General features: G+C 45.4%; 1 protein-coding gene, 1 long non-coding RNA gene and 1 other non-coding gene across 6 annotated transcripts in view; 2 read left to right on the top strand and 1 right to left on the bottom strand.

Annotated features, from left to right (window-relative positions):
* Window positions 1–19,318, top strand: part of MCC (MCC regulator of WNT signaling pathway) — a 436,925-nt gene that overhangs the window by 146,252 nt on the left and 271,355 nt on the right. The window contains exon 1 of one of the 4 annotated variants that reach the window (XM_059418383.1): window positions 17,681–18,264. The exons of 2 other annotated variants lie outside the window; for them this stretch is intronic. In XM_059418383.1, the coding sequence (XP_059274366.1) occupies window positions 18,208–18,264 (57 nt within the window). In that variant the 5' untranslated portion in view covers window positions 17,681–18,207. Of the gene's footprint in view, window positions 1–17,680; window positions 18,265–19,318 lie in introns of those variants that run through there. One more of the 4 variants, XM_059418384.1, reaches the window with a different exon arrangement.
* On the bottom strand, window positions 752–17,736 carry LOC132028855 (uncharacterized). Its single transcript, XR_009407570.1, has 3 exons — window positions 17,655–17,736; window positions 12,312–13,024; window positions 752–944 (listed from the first exon to the last, which is right to left on the bottom strand). It is a non-coding gene; the product is annotated as an uncharacterized LOC132028855 (long non-coding RNA).
* On the top strand, window positions 2,422–2,612 carry LOC132028877 (U2 spliceosomal RNA). The gene has a single exon (XR_009407574.1). It is a non-coding gene; the product is annotated as a U2 spliceosomal RNA (small nuclear RNA).

The following is a 19,318-nucleotide window of genomic DNA, read 5'->3' as shown; positions in this document are numbered from 1 at the left end:
CTGGGTATTGTGAGGTAGCCAAAGTAAAGGCATACCTTTCTCCATTTGCATCTTCATTAGCCCAGCCACCCCGGCATTAGGGAAGACACGTGGATCGCATTTACAATTTACACGGCCATATGCTACGATTCCATTTTTTAGTTCTATTTGTGGAATGAAGTTTTTACGGGAAACATTTTGCTACAGAGTTGTGAATGTACTTAGGGAGATGCATGTGGTTGATCATGACAGCTCTCCCCTACCATCCCCGCACACACTCGCCTCCTTACTCGAAGTGCCTCCTTTAGCATCTGGCCACATACATCCCTTTCTGGTACGATCACTCGTGAAACAACTGCTGGTCCACCTGTGTCTATTTGAATGATGGCACATCTGATTAAGTAGACATCCCTGTTAGAGTGTCATACGCTCCAATAAATCTCCCAGTGTCCATTTCAATATAATGCAATAAACTCACTTTCCTAGCAAACTCAGGAATCGCAAGCCAAGCCCCATGCAGACCCAAGAGTCTGTTAATTCCACATATGGCCAATTCCCTGAAGGAAGATGTTTAAATACAGTCTTTTTTTTTTTTAAGTGGGTTAGCTAACAGAAAATTTAATTCATATGCTAAAGTGTGTCAGGCAGCTGAGTTCCAGTGTTTAGTTCATCATTATCTTGAATTGTGGGTTTAATCAAGTTCCTTCACTTAATGTGAATGTTTGTGCTCAAAACCTAGCATCCTGCTTTAAGGAAAATGCTCACCTTTTATTTCTTTTGGAGAATCCCCTGCGTTGTGAAATCTGATGAAGACAGCCAATGAAGTGAAGCTAATTTGGGTGGCGGAACACGAGGAAGAGTCAGGGAGACGCACAGAGTGTTGCTTTCATTAAAATAGCTTTGTCCAGGAAGACATTTTAGCTGTGCTTTTGCATCCGCTTCAGGGCTGTTTCCATTTTGCTTTGCTTAAAGGAAAAGGGAACGTCATTAAAAGAAAAGCTCGGTTTTAGAAATAGAGATCTATAGAATCAAGTCAGTGGTTGGGCTGAGTGCTGTGTTAGTGGACTGAGTCGGTGTGTCTTCCCCAGGATGGGACAGCAGTTTGGTCTACCCTCTTGGATTCAAAGCCAGGGCATGCAATGGAGTTTCTTTGTTCAGAGGTGGGCAGCCGGTATAATAAAATGACGCACCGTGTTTGTGTGACCCTGCCTTTTATAGCCCTGTAGTTGCTCATTCATTCATTTTTCAGATGTAAATTAAAAGAGGAGGTTGCAGATTAGATGTGGCTCATGTGGGCTCTGTGAAACGTAGTTCCCTCACTCTCAGAACTTACCGATCATGACAGAAATATAAATGAGCTCTAGGAGAATATTTGACTCTTAAGAGAATTCATTTCCGTCAAGAATAGGTAGCTGCCTTTGCTAGCAGATGTGGCCTATAAATTCATTTCCCTCTTGTTCTTAGAATTTGTTATTGTTATTTTAATTCAGTTTGCGATACAAAGGTTTTTAGCGTTATCCTCAAGTTATCTTTATAGGTTTTCAATTGGGAATAGGATTAATGTGAAGTAGATTCTCCCACTTAATAGAAGAAACGTCTCTTGAGAGTCTATACTGTGTCCAGCAACATCTGGCTACTTTGCAAGGAGGAATAATCCATTCAGCCCAATCTTTGGCTGTCGTTTTTTTTGTTTTGTTTTGTCCTTTAAAGGTCAAATGAAGAGCATTTGACCTCTCTGGATGCTAGTAAAATTATTTACATAACAATGCAAACTTGACTTTCCAAACTGGCACTGTGCCACGGGACTTAGTATTAAGTTGAGCTGTTTAAAATTCATGCTGTTTACTGTTTATGTTCTATGAAAATGTTGATTCGGTGATGGGCAGCCCAATACCTCTAAGTTGAGACGCTCCTGCTAGAGAAGTGACCGCTCAGCAACTAAAGACTATGCAAACTTGAACAAGAGAAGACACAGAACTTTGGCAACTGCTTTTGAAGAAACGCTCACTGACGTGGCTGTCGGTAGGAATCTGGGGATTTCCTAGCAGGGATGAGACTCTGTGGGTGATGAGAGCCCCGCCCTGAATGTGGGATTTACAATTTAACGTCTTCCAATCCTCACCTTAAAAGAGCCTCATGCAGCAGTAAAAATCGCCACCTCTATTTGCCGAGAACATGAACACTGACTGTATCTTATAACATTATTTCATTAAGAGATCGTTTCTCGCTGCTTGTTGGAGAACAAGCCTCCCCTGGCTGATTAAATCGGGCAAATAGAATATGCAAATCCGAGGGCACAGTCAAAGGCCGGAAGGAGCCAGACCCTTGGAAGAGAACTAAGAAGGTCCTGCTGGACCTTCAGACTGACTTGCCAAAATGAACATTACGACCCAGTGGAGTCAAATGTGGCCCCCAGAAAAATCTCTAAAACAGAGGGTCACTATCGCTTCTCCGCCTTTTGGCTAAGATCAAGTGTAGTATCTGTTCTTATCAGTTTAATATCTGATACGTCCTCTATCTGAGGACAATATATTAAATGGATTTTTGGAGCAGGGAGATGGAATAGGAACTTGCTCCGTCCACTCCACGCATCGACCTGGTATTGCAGTACTTCCAGGAAAGGTGCACCCCCTCGGGGGTAAATAAAAAAAAAAACAAAAAACAAAAAAACAAAACAGAGGGTCACAGATATCCAGCCTTGACTCCCAAGTCTAACCATACTGTAATTAGGAAAATGGGCTTTCGTTTGCCTATTATAACATTTTTAAAGGCCAACTAAAAGCACAATGAAGCCCCATGATCTTTTGATTTTATTCTACCGTCTTGCCTAGAAAATGACAGATCCTTCTATGGACTTCTCCGAGAGCTTTGAGAAAATCTGCAGTATCTATTTTATTTTATTTTATTTTTTTATTTTATTATTTTTTTAAGATTTTATTTATTTATTTGTAAGAGAGAGAGAGAGTGAGAGCGAGCACAGGCAGAGTGGAAGGCAGAGTCAGAGGGAGAAGCAGGCTCCCTGCGGAGCAAGTAGCGCGATGTGGGACTGGATCCCAGGACGCTGGGATCATGACCTGAGCTGAAGGCAGCTGCTTAACCAACTGAGCCACCCAGGCGTCCCTGCAGTATCTATTTTAAATTAAGGTATCTTTTCAGACACTGTGGTTTCCACAAAAGGATACACAAAGAACATCCCCAAACAATAGGAATCTAAGAAAATAACCAAGTGCTAACACCGACTTGTAATGTCTGGATTAGGAGACGCAATTCCAAGGAGGAAGGTGTCCTGGGTCTCTCACTGTTATTTGCCCCCTCTTTCTCCTGTGTCTCCAGCCCAGCTGCCCACTCATGCGTCAGCATCAGATAGGACAGAAACTCTTAGGCTAGAATAGGAACTGTGGTTTCCTCAAGCCCATTTTTTTCCAGTGTGTGGAACTTGGCCCTCACAGATTTTGATTCCTTCTCTGTGCTTTTAAAGCACATGGTTCATATACCTCTGGGTTAGCAAGGTCATCTTGTTTTTGTGTTCCTCTCCCTCCTAGACGGTGGGCCTGTCAAGGGCAGGAGTTCTGTCTTTGGGTCTCTCCAGTACACACCAGATTGCTTGGCCCTGGCTCCTTCCTTCACTTAATCTCTGAATCATATATTCATTCCCCATTGAACCCTCTTAATAAATGTTCATTAAATAAAGGGGTGGGTGAATGGTACCTTTGTTTTAGAGCTAACTTGTGAAATTTGGGAGCAAATTTCAAGGTGGATGGTTGAAAAACTCCCGCCACTGCCTGGACAGCTAAGCATGTGAGAAGAATATTATTACCATCTTGAAACTATTTGGTAGTTCTCCCTTGTTCTTTGAGTTGAGTCTGAAACCCTTCATGTATTCTATAAGATTTATAAGTCACTGCCTATGCGTCCAGCTCATTTCTTTGCCTTGTCCCCTTATCTCCATGTTCCAACCACACCAGCCTTCTCATACCATCTCACTGCCTCTATTCCTTCCCGACAAGGCCTTTGCACATGCTATTTCAGGGATCTAAACAACCTTTCTCCCATTCTTCACCTGGTCCACTTCTACACATCCTCTAGATCTTAGTCCACACATTCCTTCCTTGAAGAAGGGTTCTTTGACCTCTACTCTCCACCTGCCTAGGCAGAATCTAGCTCTCCCGTATGCTCACCTCTCTACACTCCAGGCCTTCAGAACACACGTTGCAACTTCTCATTTTAGGTTTATTTTTTTATGATGAAGTGACGTATCCGTACTCTGTTGCCACCTAACGCTGTGGAATAAAACACCACAAAATCTCAGTGGCACTTTGCAGTGAGGGTTTATAGCTCATATTTGGAGTCAGCAGCAGGTTGGCAAGACAACTGCTGTTCTTGGGTGTAGAGGGTGGGGTTCCCCATATATCTGGGGATAAGCTGGCTGGCTGCTGACCTTAGACTGAGGCAACTGCTCCACCTGTCTCTCATCCTCCAGAAAGCTGGCTCAGGTGCATTCTCATGGTAGTGGCAGATGTGCACAGGACAAGTGAAAGGCTCTGGAGGGGGCTCAGGAACACCATTACTTCTGGCTTATTCTAGTGGCCAAAGTAAGTCACATGGACAAGTCCAGAATCGGAGTGGGAGGGCACTGCAAAGTTACAAACAAGGACATGTGGACAAGGAGCTGTAAAGATTGGGGACTTCTTTGCATGCCACCACAACGTGCCTCAGGGACCGATGGAAGGCAATGCTGGTATCTCTTTTTAGTCACCACTATCTCCCTAGTACTTAGCAAGATGCTTGACATATGGTAGTTGATAAATATTTCTTGAATGAAAGCAAGACTGAATATGAAAAGACGTCGTTCTGTCGCTGTTATCTCAAAGAGCTAGAGAGATGTTCACTTTTGGAGGAGGGGCCTGCCTTATGGAAAGTAAAAGAAAATCAGAGTTGTCATCTATTTCTCATTCTTCAAATTTCTAAATCCCCCCAAATAACAGCTGTTTGCATCTTAGGGTTAGCTTTTCTTTCTCATGAGATACATTTCTCTCTCTGTCCTTGTTGCCAGTAAGGGTGTTTGAAAATAATAAATAAAGAGTGTTAAACATGAGTTGTATGGAGAAAGGGGGCAAAAACTTACTATTTTGGATATGAGGGAAAAATAGAGTAGCTTTCATGAGTTTGGATAGTGGCGTGTGAACACTTTCTCATGTGCCATAGACTCTTATAAAACAGGCTCTGAAGGGCCAAAAGGAGGTTGATGGTGCATTCAAATAGCTGGGTTCCTAATAACTGGGAAAATAAGTCAAATATTTTCATTAATTCTGTAGCATTAAATCCGAGAAAGGTCCTAAGTGTATGAGACACAAACAGAAAGGAACAGAAAAGGACACCTAGGTGGCTTAGTCAGTAGAGGTTCTACCTTTGGCTCAGGTCATGATCTTGGGGCGCTGGGGTCAAGGCTCACATCAGGCTCCCTGCTCAGCAGGGACTCTGCTTCTCCTTCTGCCCCTCCATGAACCTCCCCCCCACCCCACCAAATAAATAAAATTTTAAAAAAAAAGGACTTGACCTGGAAAGGAAAGATAGATTAGCATTGTCAAGTATGTGGAACCTTAAATGGGTTTCATATTTGGAGAGTGGTAAAGGCGTTGGGGAATACAGATTCAAATGCTGCTAGGAAATTCTGTAAGAGTATGACGATCATTTAACTGAACCATGTAATTGGGTATCTTTAATAAAGAAATGTATTCTTTGATTCTCTCTTCATTTAAAAAATAATGCATCTTTTCTCTAAGGGTGACATTTAAAATGCTTGACAACAGGGAGTAGCCACAGTAATGGAGGAAATTTCTAGAGTCCTTGATTGTGCCAGATATTGGTCCTCTGGCAGCTAAACTGTGGAAAGTTCTGGGAAATTTCCGAAGCTCGGAATGGGGTAACCTGGGCAGCAACTAGTCAGGGAGTGGGCACTCTCTGATTCAGGGCAGTGGTTATTTACCAACCGAAAATTTTTTCTACTTTCTAATATTTATCCAGCCAGTAGTTGGTAATGGTTGTGCATCTCTGTGAATATACTGAAAACCATTGAATTCTACATGTTTAGAAGTACACTTTGGGGCTCCTGGGTGGCTCAGTTAGTTAAGCATCTGACTCTTGGTTTCAGCTCAGATCATGATCTCAGGGTCGTCGGATTGAGTTCCATGTTGGGCTCTGTGCTCAGCAGGGAGTCTGCTTGAAGATTCTCTCCCTCTCCCCTCCCCCCTCCAACTCATGTGCATGCTCTCTCTCTCAAATAAATAAGTAAATTTTTTTTTTAAAGTGCATTTTAGGTTGTGTGAGTTATATCTCAATAAAGCTTATAAAAATCTCTAAATACAGACTTACTTGCGCAATGACATGATTGAAAGCCGTAGTCTGGAGAAAAATAGCTGAGCTAGAGCATGCAGACTGATTTGGAGTTGAGTCATATTGCTACGTTATAGTTACCAAAATACAAAGAGAAAGGCCTGGAAGATGCTGCTAGCAGTAAAAGTGGAGAGAAGGGCCTAAATGACTAGACAAGGAGCTGAGGGAGGAGGGCGCTGAAAATGACCCCAACGTTTCTAGACCGGAAACTCTGATTTCATTTGCAGAAATTTGCACGCTGCAATGAAAGCTGGTCGTTGGTGGAATGTGACAAGCTCAGTTTTAGACATGCTTTATGGTGATGGCAAGACTGATGAGAGTGTCTGGTAGTTACATGAGAAACCATTAACTGGAGCACCAGTGAGGGGCATGGCTAGAGATGCGGATCACCCCACATCTGCTTGGAGGGGAGAGTCTGAGCTCATGAGGCAATCATGCAGGACAACTGAGGAGGATTGGGAGAGATAGGCGGGAGCTTGCTCCTCCTGCCGTGGCTTGTCACCAGGGGAAATCTCTACCACGGTAGCCTATCCCTTGACACCCTGTGGACTCAGAATCAGGGATGACTTGCCCCAGCCTGTGCCTGAGAACTTCCTTCTTCACCCATCAGTTTGGGGCGACGCCAAACAAACTGCCTTCTTTGTCATTAGGTCTCTGAGGCATATTAGATTAACTATTTCTCTACTCCTTATGGGCAGCTCCTGAAACATATTCTAGCTAACAGAGAGTAATGGAATGATGCTATTTTAGCCTCTCAAAGAGCCTCACATATAACAGTGGCAGGCATTTGGAATTCATTTAATTTAAGCATGTTCTCCAAATTTTACTACATCTATTTTCATGCATCTATTTAATATATTTTTTCTTTCCTCTCCAGGAGATTGACCATAGGCAAGCACTCCTGGGAGGATTTAAAACCTTCTCCTTCTTCTCCTTCTCCTTCTCCTTCTCCTTCTCCTTCTTCTTCTTCTTCTTCCTCTCTTGGATTGCCAAATCCCTAATCTCCACTGATTATTTTTCTTTTCTATAGAGAATTTAATATAGTTTAAAGACATTTGGAGAACAAATGAGTAAAGGTTTGGAAAGATACTTTGAATATTTAAGACAGGATGACACAGAAATTTATTGGGCTCCAAAATATCTTATCAGACAGCGAAGAGGTTTTTGAAGCATCACATGAATGATGCGATGTGAATCTCAGCTAGGAATTCCCCACTAATAATGTCAGGGATGTTGATGCCAAATGATTTAGGTTGTTAGAATACCTAGGCTGGGAGGGAGGCAGCCCATGAATGCAATTAAAGAGACAGACAGACACCCCAGGGGGGCTTTCCTTGCCGGAGTTATATTTGCCATTGGAGAAGGCTGGATTTTTTGCTTGTTCTATGTGTGAGATTTAATCCGGAAATAGTTTTCAAGTATTTCTTTTCTCAGCAAATTTTAAACGCAGACTAACCAAAGTATCTACTGCCTTCCATCTATTTCTCAACAGTAAGTTATCGGGTCTAAAAGCAATGCGGCTGATCTCATAAACAATAAGGTGAAGACCCAGTGTAATGGAACAGACTTCGGTTACCCGCATAGGAGGGGTCCACCGCGGTAACGGCTCAGAGTTTCGAATTCCAGCCAAGAAGGGACTCCAGGATAACTTGACTGAAGGGGTGTAGTGCAGGAAGAAAGGCTCAAAGGATTTTGGTTCAAGATCTCATCTGATAGTTCAGTAGAAGTGAGGCTCTGGGGCAACATGTTTCTGGAAATCTATCTCCCTGTGCTCTCTCAGCACTTTCCTTCCTAGTCAGTATTCAATCCAGACAAATCTAGCTTCTCTCCCTCTCCACCGTTTAGTGAAGTTGCTTCTCTCATGGTCACCAGTCATCTCCAGAGCCAAAAGACATGCCCGTCTCTTTCATTGAAAACCCCATCTATTTCCTTGTCTCCTTTTTAGAAAAGATTTATTTGTTTGAAAGGGAGAGAGAGCGAGCAAGAGAGAGCAGGTGCAGAGAGAGGGGCAGAGGGGGAGGAGAGAGAGAGAGAATCCCAGGCAGACTCCCCCTGAGCGTGGAGCACAAAGCGGGACTCTGTCTCATGACCCATGAGATCGCGAGCGGATCATGGCCGAAGCCAAGAGTCGGATGCTCAACTGACACAAATCCCAGACATTGTATCATTTTGCCCCTAGATGTTTCAATCTACATCTTTAAAAGACAAAGACTCTTTTAAAGTTGAACCCTAAGACCATGAACACATCTAAAAACTAATAATTTTTAATATCACCAAATATCTGAAAAGTGTATTTCTGAATGTCTCATAAATATCATGATTTTTTGTAGTCAGGTTAACTCAGTGAGGCCCACACATTACAACTGATTGATTGATTTGTCTATAGGATTCTCCTTCTCTTGATATCTCACCCACTCACTTGCTTTTCTCTCTCCTTGCAATTTATCTGAAGAACGCGCATTGTTTGCTCTGTAGAGTTATAGTCTGGATTTTGCTGATTGTACCCCTGTGGTTAATTTAACATATTCCTAAGCTAAGATGGCCTCAGAGGTGGTATCCTACTCTTCCATCAGAAGTCATGTGTTTGGTGGGGTGTCTTTTTTGGGATGTCAGTAGACGTTGTGCTTTATATCTAAATGTATTAATTATTAGAGGTTGTAAAATAGGAATATTCCACTTCTATCAGTTCTTCATTTATTCACAGGAATACTTCCACAAAGGAGAAACTATTTTTTGTCTATTTTTTAGGTTACCTAGTGGTAAAGTTTGTACAGGCATAGATCATGTCTCAGTCCTGTTTGCAGTGTTGCTGTGGCCTCTCTCTGCACAGAATCAAATCTGTGAACGAAACATACCCTGTTGTCTGGACCCCCCATCACTCTTTTAATTAGGTTCCATCATACATTCTACCTTTATATTGAAATTTAAAATTAAATTAAATAAAACCCTTGAAGTGTATTGAAATTTATTGGAAAAGTGAAGTCCTTTCTTTCTTTCTTTCTTTTTTTAAGATTTTATTTATTTATTTGACAGACAGAAATCACAAGTAGGCAGAGAGGCAGGCAGAGAGAGAGGAGGAAGCAGGCTCCCTGCTGAGCAGAGAGCCCAATGGGGGGCACGATCCCAGGACCCCAAGATCATGACCAGAGTCGAAGGCAGAGGCTTTAACCCACTGAGCCATCCAGGCGCCCCCTTTCTTTTTTAAAAAAATTATTTTTATTAACATCTAATGTGTTATTTGCCCCAGGGGTACAGGTCAATGTGAATCATCAGGCTTACCTATTTCCCAGCACTCACCATAGCACATACCCTCCCCAATGTCCATAACCCAGCCATTCTATCCCTCCCCCTAGCCCCCAGCAACCCTCAGTTTGTTTCCTGAGATTGAGAGTCTCTTGGGGCGCCTGGGTGGCTCAGTGGTTTAAAGCCTCTGCCTTCAGCTCAGGTCATGATCTCAGGGTCCTGGGATCGAGCCCCACATCGGGCTCTCTGCTCGGCGGGGAGCCTGCTTCCCCCCTCTCTCTGCCCCTCTGCCTGCTTGTGGCCTCTCTCTGTCAAATAAATAAAAAATATGTTAAAAAAAAAAAAAGAGTCTCTTATGGTTTGTCTCCCTCCCAATCAAAATGTTTCATTTTTCCCCTCCCCACCCCGCACAACTCCCCACCCTGCCTCTCAAATTCCTCGTATCAGAGAGATCATAAATAATTGTCTTTCTCTGATTGACTTATTTCACTCAGCATAATATCCTCTAGTTCCATCCATGTTGTTGCAAACGGCAAGATTTCATTTCTTTTGATGGCTGTGTAGTATTCCATTATATATATATGCCACCTCTTCCTTATCCATTCATCTACTGATGGACATCTAGGTTCTTTCCATAGTTTGGCTATTGTGGACATTGCTGCTATAAACATTCAGGTGCACGTGCCCCTTTGGATCACTACATTTGTATCTTTTTTTTTTTTTTTAAAGATTTTATTTATTTATTTGACAGAGAAATCACAAGTAGATGGAGAGGCAGGCAGAGAGAGAGAGGGAAGCAGGCTCCCTGCTGAGCAGAGAGCCCGATGTGGGACTCAATCCCAGGACCCTGAGATCATGACCTGAGCCGAAGGCAGCGGCTTAACCCACTGAGCCACCCAGACACCCCACTACATTTGTATCTTTAGGGTAAATACCCAGTAGTGCAATTTCTGGGTCATAGGGTAGCTCAATTTTCAACTTTTTGAGGAGACTCCATGCTGTTTTCCAGAGTGGTCGCACCAGCCAGCATTCCCACCAACAGTGTAGGAGGGCTCCCCAGAAAGGTGAAGTCCTTTCTTGACCCTGAATTTTTGCACTTGCTGCTCTCGCTGCCTGGTCATCTTTCCCCCACTTTCTACCTAATTGGCTCCTTTTTTGACCTTCCTGCAGAAATGTCCTCACCTCGTCAAGGCTGTCTCTGACTACTTTACTTCCTGGGCCTCCTCTCCCTCATCACGGCTCCTGTTTAATTCCTTGGTAACACCCACCACAAGCTGTAACTATCTTCTTTATTTATTAACCATTTTACGCCCAGCACGCTAACTCTATGAAAGCAAGGATTTTTTTCTGTTCCATACGCTCCTGAATCCCAAGGCACAGCACCATTTCTGGTACAAGTGGATGCTTTTCTTTTTTGGAACAAACACCACAAACTTGCTGACCCTGCATATCCGCATGTCTGTAAGTGGGATGTGGGGTGAATGAGGTGATTACAGGATTTCTTCCAGTTTTTTAATGTTCTCTGAGGACACAGAGACCAAAACAAAGATTATCCAGTGCGATGCTTTCTGGACCCTTTCTGTCGTGGTGCCTGGTGCAAGTGATGTCTGTGAGGGGGCAGGCCAGCAAGGCTGTTGGGAGGCTCCCAACCTGGGACTCCGGCCTGGCCCATCTCCTGAAAGAAGAGCTGTGTTGGTGACTGAGCAGAGGGCCACAGGAGTTGAGTGAGTGAGAGCATTTTTGGACTCTTGGGGGTGGGACCATGGGATAGGCTTACAGAGTTAGGGCAGGAAATTCTTTTGAGTGTACACTTTGAGGGCTCCCTGACTTTTATGACCCTTAAGGAATTAGGGGTTTGGGACTTCCTGCATCCCCACAGGTTTGAAATCTCCTTTTCCTCTGAAAAGTCACTTTCTTCTTCAGGAAATCCCACCAATTGAGCATTGTTTAAAAGCATTCTTTTTCTACAATGCAAATGCTTTGTGCTTGGTCGAGAAGGTTATGCGTGTTTTTCACCTTCATGTGAATGAGCTTAAGTAGAAGGCTTTCTTCCTAAAATCTGAGGTATCAACATTGTGTTTAGGTTAAGAGACTTAAGAGAGAAGGGACCAGTTTGGGAGTTAAGACCCTTGTTGGGGCTGGAGGAGGACAAGCCTGACTTAGCACAGAGCAGGGGGAGCTTGGACACCCAAGGAGGAGAGACAGGGGTGTAGGTCAGCCAATCCCAAAGTTTCAGTCTGTTTCCTGAATGCTGAGGTCCTAGAATTTTACCCAAGATTGCTTTGATTCATCTGATGTTCATTACCAAAAGAGGGTACAGACAAGACCCAGAATATTATCCTGAATGTGTAGAAATTCACCGAGATCAGCAGCTGTACACAGAGGGACTGGACTGCCCCTGCCAACAGAAGGCAGTGCTGGGGAGGCTGGAACGTATAACCCGCACACAGATGCATCTGCTCAGGCAAACGGCCACCTCTGCCTTCCGGAAAACTGTCCCAGGCCTGCTGCCGCCTTGTGGCCCAGAGATCAGATGGGAAGAGATTAGCCTCTAGGGCAGACAAAGCCCAGGAAGGAAGGGAATCCAAGGTCTTGCCCAATTGGAAAGCAGGTTTTCCTCCTCCTCCCAGACCTGCTCTCTGGTCCTGATAAACCCAGCTGCCACCTCCTGCTCCCACCTCTTGAGAGGGACTTACTCTGTGTTGAAGCAGAGTTTGGAGAAGCCCTTCAAGAGGGATCACATTGGGGCAGCCACAGTACAGGAGGATTTGCAGGCATTCCCAGCTGTCCACTTGGTCAACGACGGTGCGTGCTGATCTTGAGGCTGTTTTCTAATGACACTGGAAATGCACGTGGGGCTCTATTTCCCTCTGGTGTGTTGAGATGACACGACGACACGCTGAGGTGCTCTTTGCATTTCTCAGGTATTTGAGATGTTGACCCAGGTTGGTCTTGGGTACAGCACTCTCTTAGCTTTCTTGATAGTACAGATTCCCAGTCTGATTTCTGACTAGACTAAGAGGTCAGGAAAAATCACAAAATATTTAAATTCTAGACTTTCATGGAATCTTAGATTGGAAGAAAACGAACTGGACTTCCCTGCATGGCATGAAACTGTTCTCTACATACTATTGGCCATGGGTGTGTCCCACCAGCCTTTCACCCATGCTGGAACAATTTCAGATGTTGGGATCACAGACGCTGTATTCTTGCATCGACAGACAACTTTATAGTCTTCCCTTCATTAAGGTAATATTTAATTATGAGTTATTATTAGTCTTCATCTCCCCTCCACAATCACACAGAGAAACTTGGATGACTCTTGAAATAAGTGCCGTGAGTTGGTATGCATGCCTGAAGGCTTCTCCTTACTAGTCTGTAAATTCTCCAGCTCTTGCAACTTTAACTGCTGAAGAAGAAAAGACAAAGAAACATCAGAACCCTCTGCCTCTCCAAGACTATCCAAAGCTAATCTCACGGTTTGGGTCCTTGGCCTTTTCTCTTCCTCCCTTTTCCGGAACTTTACTGCATCCCCTTTCTCTCTCTCTGTATCTCCAGGGTTTCCCTTAGCCGCAGACTACTAATCTCCCCTCCTGCCCTCTAGTCAATGTTGCTTCCTTGTTCTGAGAATCTCTCGCATCTCCTGATTTCCTGTCATCGTCAAATTTATGGCAAGAGTTGCGTATGGTTACTGCCCATCCCCCTGCCCCGTCCTTCCTCATTCCCTGTGGTAATCTACATTCTGTCTCCTTAGCTTTGTAGACATTTCTCTTTGAAGGACATTCATGTCTTTGAAATGCTCTTTTTATCAGTTTTCAGGCTTCTGCCCCCTCTCTCGCTTATAATACAGATGCTGCCTCTTCTGTCTCGACAACATCTCCCTTCGACTCCCAGACGCAGAGTTACTCTGGTATCTTCCTATTTCTCTAACTGGCCTTCCCCATCATTTCCTCTTTTATTCATTCCCCTGGATGAAAAGACCTTCTTATTTAACATAATATACTCAGATCTTTTTTCTCTGTTCTCTCTTTCCTGGCAACCTTAACCGATTTCATGGTTTTATTAATTGTTCTAATAGGGATCATCCCAAGCATTCATTTCCATCTCAACCCTGATGTATCTCTGTAGCTCCATGTCAAGCTTCTTGCTGAATGCCTCCCCTTGAATACCCAGTTGCCACCTCAGACTTATGGTATGTCACACATAGTTTCCTCTGTAACCTATTCATTTTTTGGAATCCCTATTTTTGTTGAGGACATTGCCTGAAACCCCATTCAGCCACGTTCTAGATCTACAAGTCATATTTAAGTTCTCTCTCCCACCACAGTTTCTGTCTACTCTCTTCCACAGAATCTCTTCCATCTGACCCTTCCCCTCCATTTGCACTGCCCAACTTAGTTCAGACCTTTGTAGACTTTTGCTGGGCTACTGGGATAGTCTAATTGGCATGCTCTGTTTCCACTTTCAACCTTCTACCTTCACTATTGCCTGACTGTCATGGAGTGTACCTTCTGCGGTGGTTAAGTATTGAAGTCACTGTTTGGGATGCCTGGGTGGCTCATTTGGCCAAGTCTTTGGCTTGGACCATGATGTTGGTGTCCTGGGTGGTACTCCCTGCTGACCTTCCTTCCCACTTGTGCTCTCTATCTCTCTCTCTCAAATAAGCAAGTAAAAAAATCTTAAGGGCTACTGGGTGGCTCAGTGGTTAAGCGCCTGCCTTCAGCTCAGGTCATGATCCCAGGTTCCTGGGATCGTGCCCTGAATCAGGCTCCCTGCGGCAGGAAGCCTGCTTCTCCTTTTCTCCCACTCCCCCTGCTTATGTTCCCTCTCTTGTTGTGTCTGTCTCTGTCAAATAAAGAAATAAAATCTTTTTTTTTTAAAGATTTTATTTCTTTATTTGACAGAGAGAGATCACAAGCAGGCAGAGAGGCAGGCAGAGAGAGAGAGAGGAGGAAGCAGGCTTCCCTCCGAGCAGAGAGCCTGATGTGGGACTCGATCCCAGGACCCCGAGATCATGACCTGAGCCAAAGGCAGTGGCTTAACCCACTGAGCCACCCAGGTGCCCTAAAGAAATAAAATCTTTTTTTTTTTTAAAGATTTTATTTATTTATTTGACAGAGAACACAATTAGGCAGAGAGGCAGGCAGAGAGAGAGAGAGAGAGAGAAGCAGGCTCTGCACTGAGCAGAGAGCCCGATGCCGGGCTCAATCCCAGGACCCTGGGATCATGACCTGGGCTGAAGGCAGAGGCTTTAACCCGCTGAGCCGCCCAGGTGCCCCAAGAAATAAAATCTTAAAAAAAAAAAAAAAACTTAGAAAAAAAGTCACTGTTTAAGAAAAAATTCCATATAGTCACCATTAGTCTTGAAAATGCCTCATATTGTCCATAAAGCAGAATCTCAGCCATACGGCTTCTTAATAAGTTCAACACTGCCAGTTTTTCCTCCAGTCTTGGAACAGATCACTTTCTTTTGGTTGAACACCAGATGAAGTCATCTGCTTGCTTTTAGGGGCCATCTAGTATGAAAAATATGTTTCTTTAAACACCAACATCACGCTTACTGTTCGTCTATTTGAATTCATGTAAGTTACTCACGAGTGTGGTACAGATCCACTGGAAAGTCTCAAAGCACAGCTCTGATCTTATTATTTCTGTGCTGAGAAGACTTTAGTGGCTCTCCATTGCTTATCCGAAGTTTCATTTCTTTAGCTTGTCACTCAGAACTGTCCATGATCTGGCTTCGACTCACTTCCCTAATCCAGGTTCCACTCTAAAATGGAACACCCGCTATTCTCAACACACACCTGGCGCATTCCAGCCTCCATCCATACTTTCTTTCACAGTGGTCCCCCTCTCTGGGGTGCCTTCCTCTTACCCCCTATCTTTGCTGGATTCAGCCATTCTTCAGAGATCAACTCACATGCTGCCTATCCTAAGATCCCTTCACAGTCCCCCTCCAATTCAGTCCCACCAAAATCCTATTTCCTCCTCTGAACTGTAGTAGATCTTTATTTCTGTTGCTCTCACGGTAAGTTTTATTTTCTATCTAGAACTTACATTTTCTTTGTGTTTTATGAGATGATATACACCTTATGGACGGGTTAGTGCTTAGGTCTCCTTTATATTTTTATATTCACCACCATCGGCATCTTAAAGCACACACGCTCATTTCTCGGATGGTTTTTTGAATGATTTTTAAAGATTTAATTTTTTAATTTTAATTTGTTGGGGGAAGAGATTGATTGATTTGAGAGAGAGAGTGTACCACATAGGGGCTAGACGGGGTCGGTGGGGGAGGGGCAGGGGGAAGGCAGCAGAGGGAGAGAGAGAATCTTCAGCAGATTCCCTGTTGAGTGTGGAGCCTGACTTGGGGCTCCATCTCACAACCCCAAGACCACAATCTGGGCCGAAATCAAGAGTCAGACACTCAGCTGACTGAACCACGCAGGCTCCCCTAAAGATTTTATTTTTAAGTAATCTCTACACCCAGCATGGGGTGGAGCTTCACCAACTGAGTCACCCAGGTGCCCCAGTTCTCCGTAGGTTTTAATGAGTAAATAAGAAAAATTAATGTGGGGTGCCTGGGTGGCTCAGTGGGTTAAAGCCTCTGCCTTCAGCTCGGGTCATGATCCCAGGGTCCTGGGATCGAGCCCTTCGTCGGGCTCTCTGCTTAGCAGGGAACCTGCTTCCTCCTCTTTCTCTGCTTGCTTCTCTGCCTACTTGTGATCTCTTTCTGTCAAATAAATAAATAAAATCTTATAAAAAAAAAAAAAGGAAAGAAAGAAAAGAAAAAGAAATGTGGCTTCTTAACCTCTCCCCACACAGCAGAGTTTCTCCCAACATGCTCTAGTTTGGCAGTGACCCAGAACTTTGGACCCAGGGCTCCCCCAAAGCAGCAAACTCTTTATCCCAGTGTGCCTCCATCAGGCAATGAATGAACTCACTAGGAAGACAGCTGGGCTAGAAGATAAATGCAAATGGTCAAGCTCTTTGCTCCTTCTTAAAGAGCAAAACAAACATCCTATTTGATTTAAAAAAAAAAAAAAAAAAGACCTTGAAAATTAACAATACAATGGCTTTTTCATAGAAGGCTCTAGGAAATGCCAAGTCTGTCACTGGGGATGGAGGCATTTTGTTCCCAACGTGTAGAAAGAGACTGATGAGGCCTCCTAAGGAATGCAGCAGACCCGTTTTAAAGATCAGAACCTTTTTCAGTGTATTTCAAGTACAGTGGGACTTGAAGCTTTATGGAGAGAAAACCCCTCCCCTCCCACTTCCCTAGACAGGGATGCTTTTACCGCAAGGAAACTCGAAGCTGACAGGAGCTCTGATTCCAGGAGTCCACTGGATGTAACAGTTGGTTAAATCTTTTCTGATTCATATTCCAAACCCCAGAAACACAAACCCAGCTCTGCTCAGGTGAGCAGTGTGATTTTTAAGGAACGTATGGGAGTTGAGGAGGTTGGGAAATGTAATACTTAAAAGAATGGTCTGGGTTTGGGGAGGATGGGAAATTGAAGCCTATTTTATATCTCTTTCAAGGGATGGGGCATCTTCGTCTTTCTTACCGACGTGCAGAAAACATAATCTGCCCCAGCGACAGAGAGGGAGTTTGACCGTGAATTTACACCCTCGGTGTTGACTTTAGACGGTTCAGGGAAAATGACCGCTCCACACTCTTGTAAAATCTTAATGTAGCATGGGAAGTGCACAGCGCTGCCTGATGTACAGTGTTCAGATGGGTCTTGACCTTATTAAATCATGGAAAGTGGCTTCTAGGAGGAATTAAAAAAAATTTTTTTTTTTTTTTCCTGCACAATTACTCAGGTGGCTTTTCCTGTTTCTTCTCTTCCTCCTGGACTTGGGTCCTGTAATTACTATCGCAGAGAGCTGGAAGGATGCCTGCTCTCCCCCGCACGGTCCCCTCCGCTCGGCCTCCTCCCTCCCTCCCACCCCGCCCCCCGCCCTTTCTCTTCCTGGCCCCGCCTCCTCGGCGCACCGCGCAGCTAGACAGCTGTGTTCAATCAGAAACCACTTACAACTCCAGACGATTCAAAAGGGAAACTTCGGCGTGAAGTGCAACCCCGCGCCGGCTCTCTCCAGCTCTCTCCCTCCCCGGAGCCCGAGGCGCGGACGCCCCTCGCTCCGCCGCCCTGGTTTCTTCGGGAGCTCGCCGAAGCCTTCTGGGGGTGCCGGTTCCTGCTGGGAGGTGCCCCGCAGCCGGGTAATGAGGGGCGGCGAGACCCCGTAGGAGCGGCGAGGCAGCGCCGAGGGTGGCAGTGCCCCGGGACCGGGCGGTGGGCGCGCGCGGGCGGGTCCCCGCGCCGGCTCGGCCGCTGCAGCAGCTGCGAGCGCGCCACGCCACCGAGCCTCCTGCGGCAATGGCTCGTCCGTGAAACGCGAGCCGGCTCCGCGCCTTCCAGGAGAGCACGCATCCTTCCTTGGGGGTTTCCCCCACTGTCTTGGGTGAAAATGGCTGTCTAGACGAAAATGTGCCAGAAGGGACCAAGCGGCGGATCTCGAGCCCGGTAAGCCCAAGTCAGAAGCTCCGAGACCCGGAGGAGGAGGAGCTCGGCTCTGAAAAGTGCAGTCATGAATTCTGGAGTTGCCATGAAATATGGAAACGACTCCTCGGCCGAGCTAAGTGAGGTAAGGAACAGCAGAGGTCGGGAGCTCCGGCTTCTTAGGCATTTGCCTTTCGACAACCGCCCCCTCCCTGCGGCCCGTGCCTCCCAGTCTCCCCCAGCCCTCCACCCCATCCCCCTCGTGCTCCCAGGCTGGAGGCAGCGCAATTAAAGATTAATAGATTTTTTTTTTTTTTTTTTTTTTTTTTTTTTTGGATCTTGTTTTAACTTGTAGTGCTACTCAGGAAATGACCTGAACTGGCTTGATAATTCAGTCTGAGCCGAGAGGTTTCAGAAAGAAACGAGCTCTCACCGCGGCGCCAAGGCGTTCCGCTCTCCGCGCATCTGGGTCCCCGGTCCCTTACCGCCCCGGTCCCCCCCCCCCTTCCCAGTTTATGTTCGACATTCCTTTTGGTTGCAGTCGGGGATCCGAAGGCGAGCCGCCGCCGGGGCGAACTAATTTGGTGGGGCTGGGGGAGCGCAGCGGATTTTGAAGTCTGCCACTTGGCTCCCACGTGCGATGCGTTTGGTTCAGTTCGGGCACGGTGGTCTCGCGTCGGCGGAGAGGAACGACCCGCGCTGGGGAGGGAGGTGGGGAGGAAGAAGCACATCAAAGCCGCTTAGAACTTTATTTCCTGCCCGGGACTGGACTCCTGAGTCTTTGAGGCGAGCGCTTTTGCAATTCCTGGCTCTCACTGTAACCTACCCACTTGAATGTTGGGAGACTTGCTTTGAAATTACGGCTACATCAAACGGTATGCAAATATGTGAGCGGTAAGATGCTCAAAGCCACCTTTTTTGATGACTTTAGGGATGCCTGGGGCACATTCCCCCCCCCCCCCCCCCACTACTGCCACCCGCGGCTTTGAATACCTGAGAAGTGCCTTGGAAAACCTACAAAACTGGGTGCTGGAAGGAGAGGAGGGAGTCCGTGTGACTCGTGTCTATAGCAGGAGGTTTAGTGGCTGTGGGTTTTCCTCCTGGCACCATCCCTGAGCTATTTATGGGGCAAAAGTAGAATAAATAGTCTGTGCTTCTTGAGTATGGCTGAAGACAGGAAAGGGGAAGAAAAGGAGCAG

Source organism: Mustela nigripes, chromosome 12 (assembly GCF_022355385.1).
Source record: "Mustela nigripes isolate SB6536 chromosome 12, MUSNIG.SB6536, whole genome shotgun sequence".
NCBI lineage: Eukaryota > Metazoa > Chordata > Mammalia > Carnivora > Mustelidae > Mustela > Mustela nigripes.
This window is presented reverse-complemented; position numbering and strand designations above follow the sequence as displayed.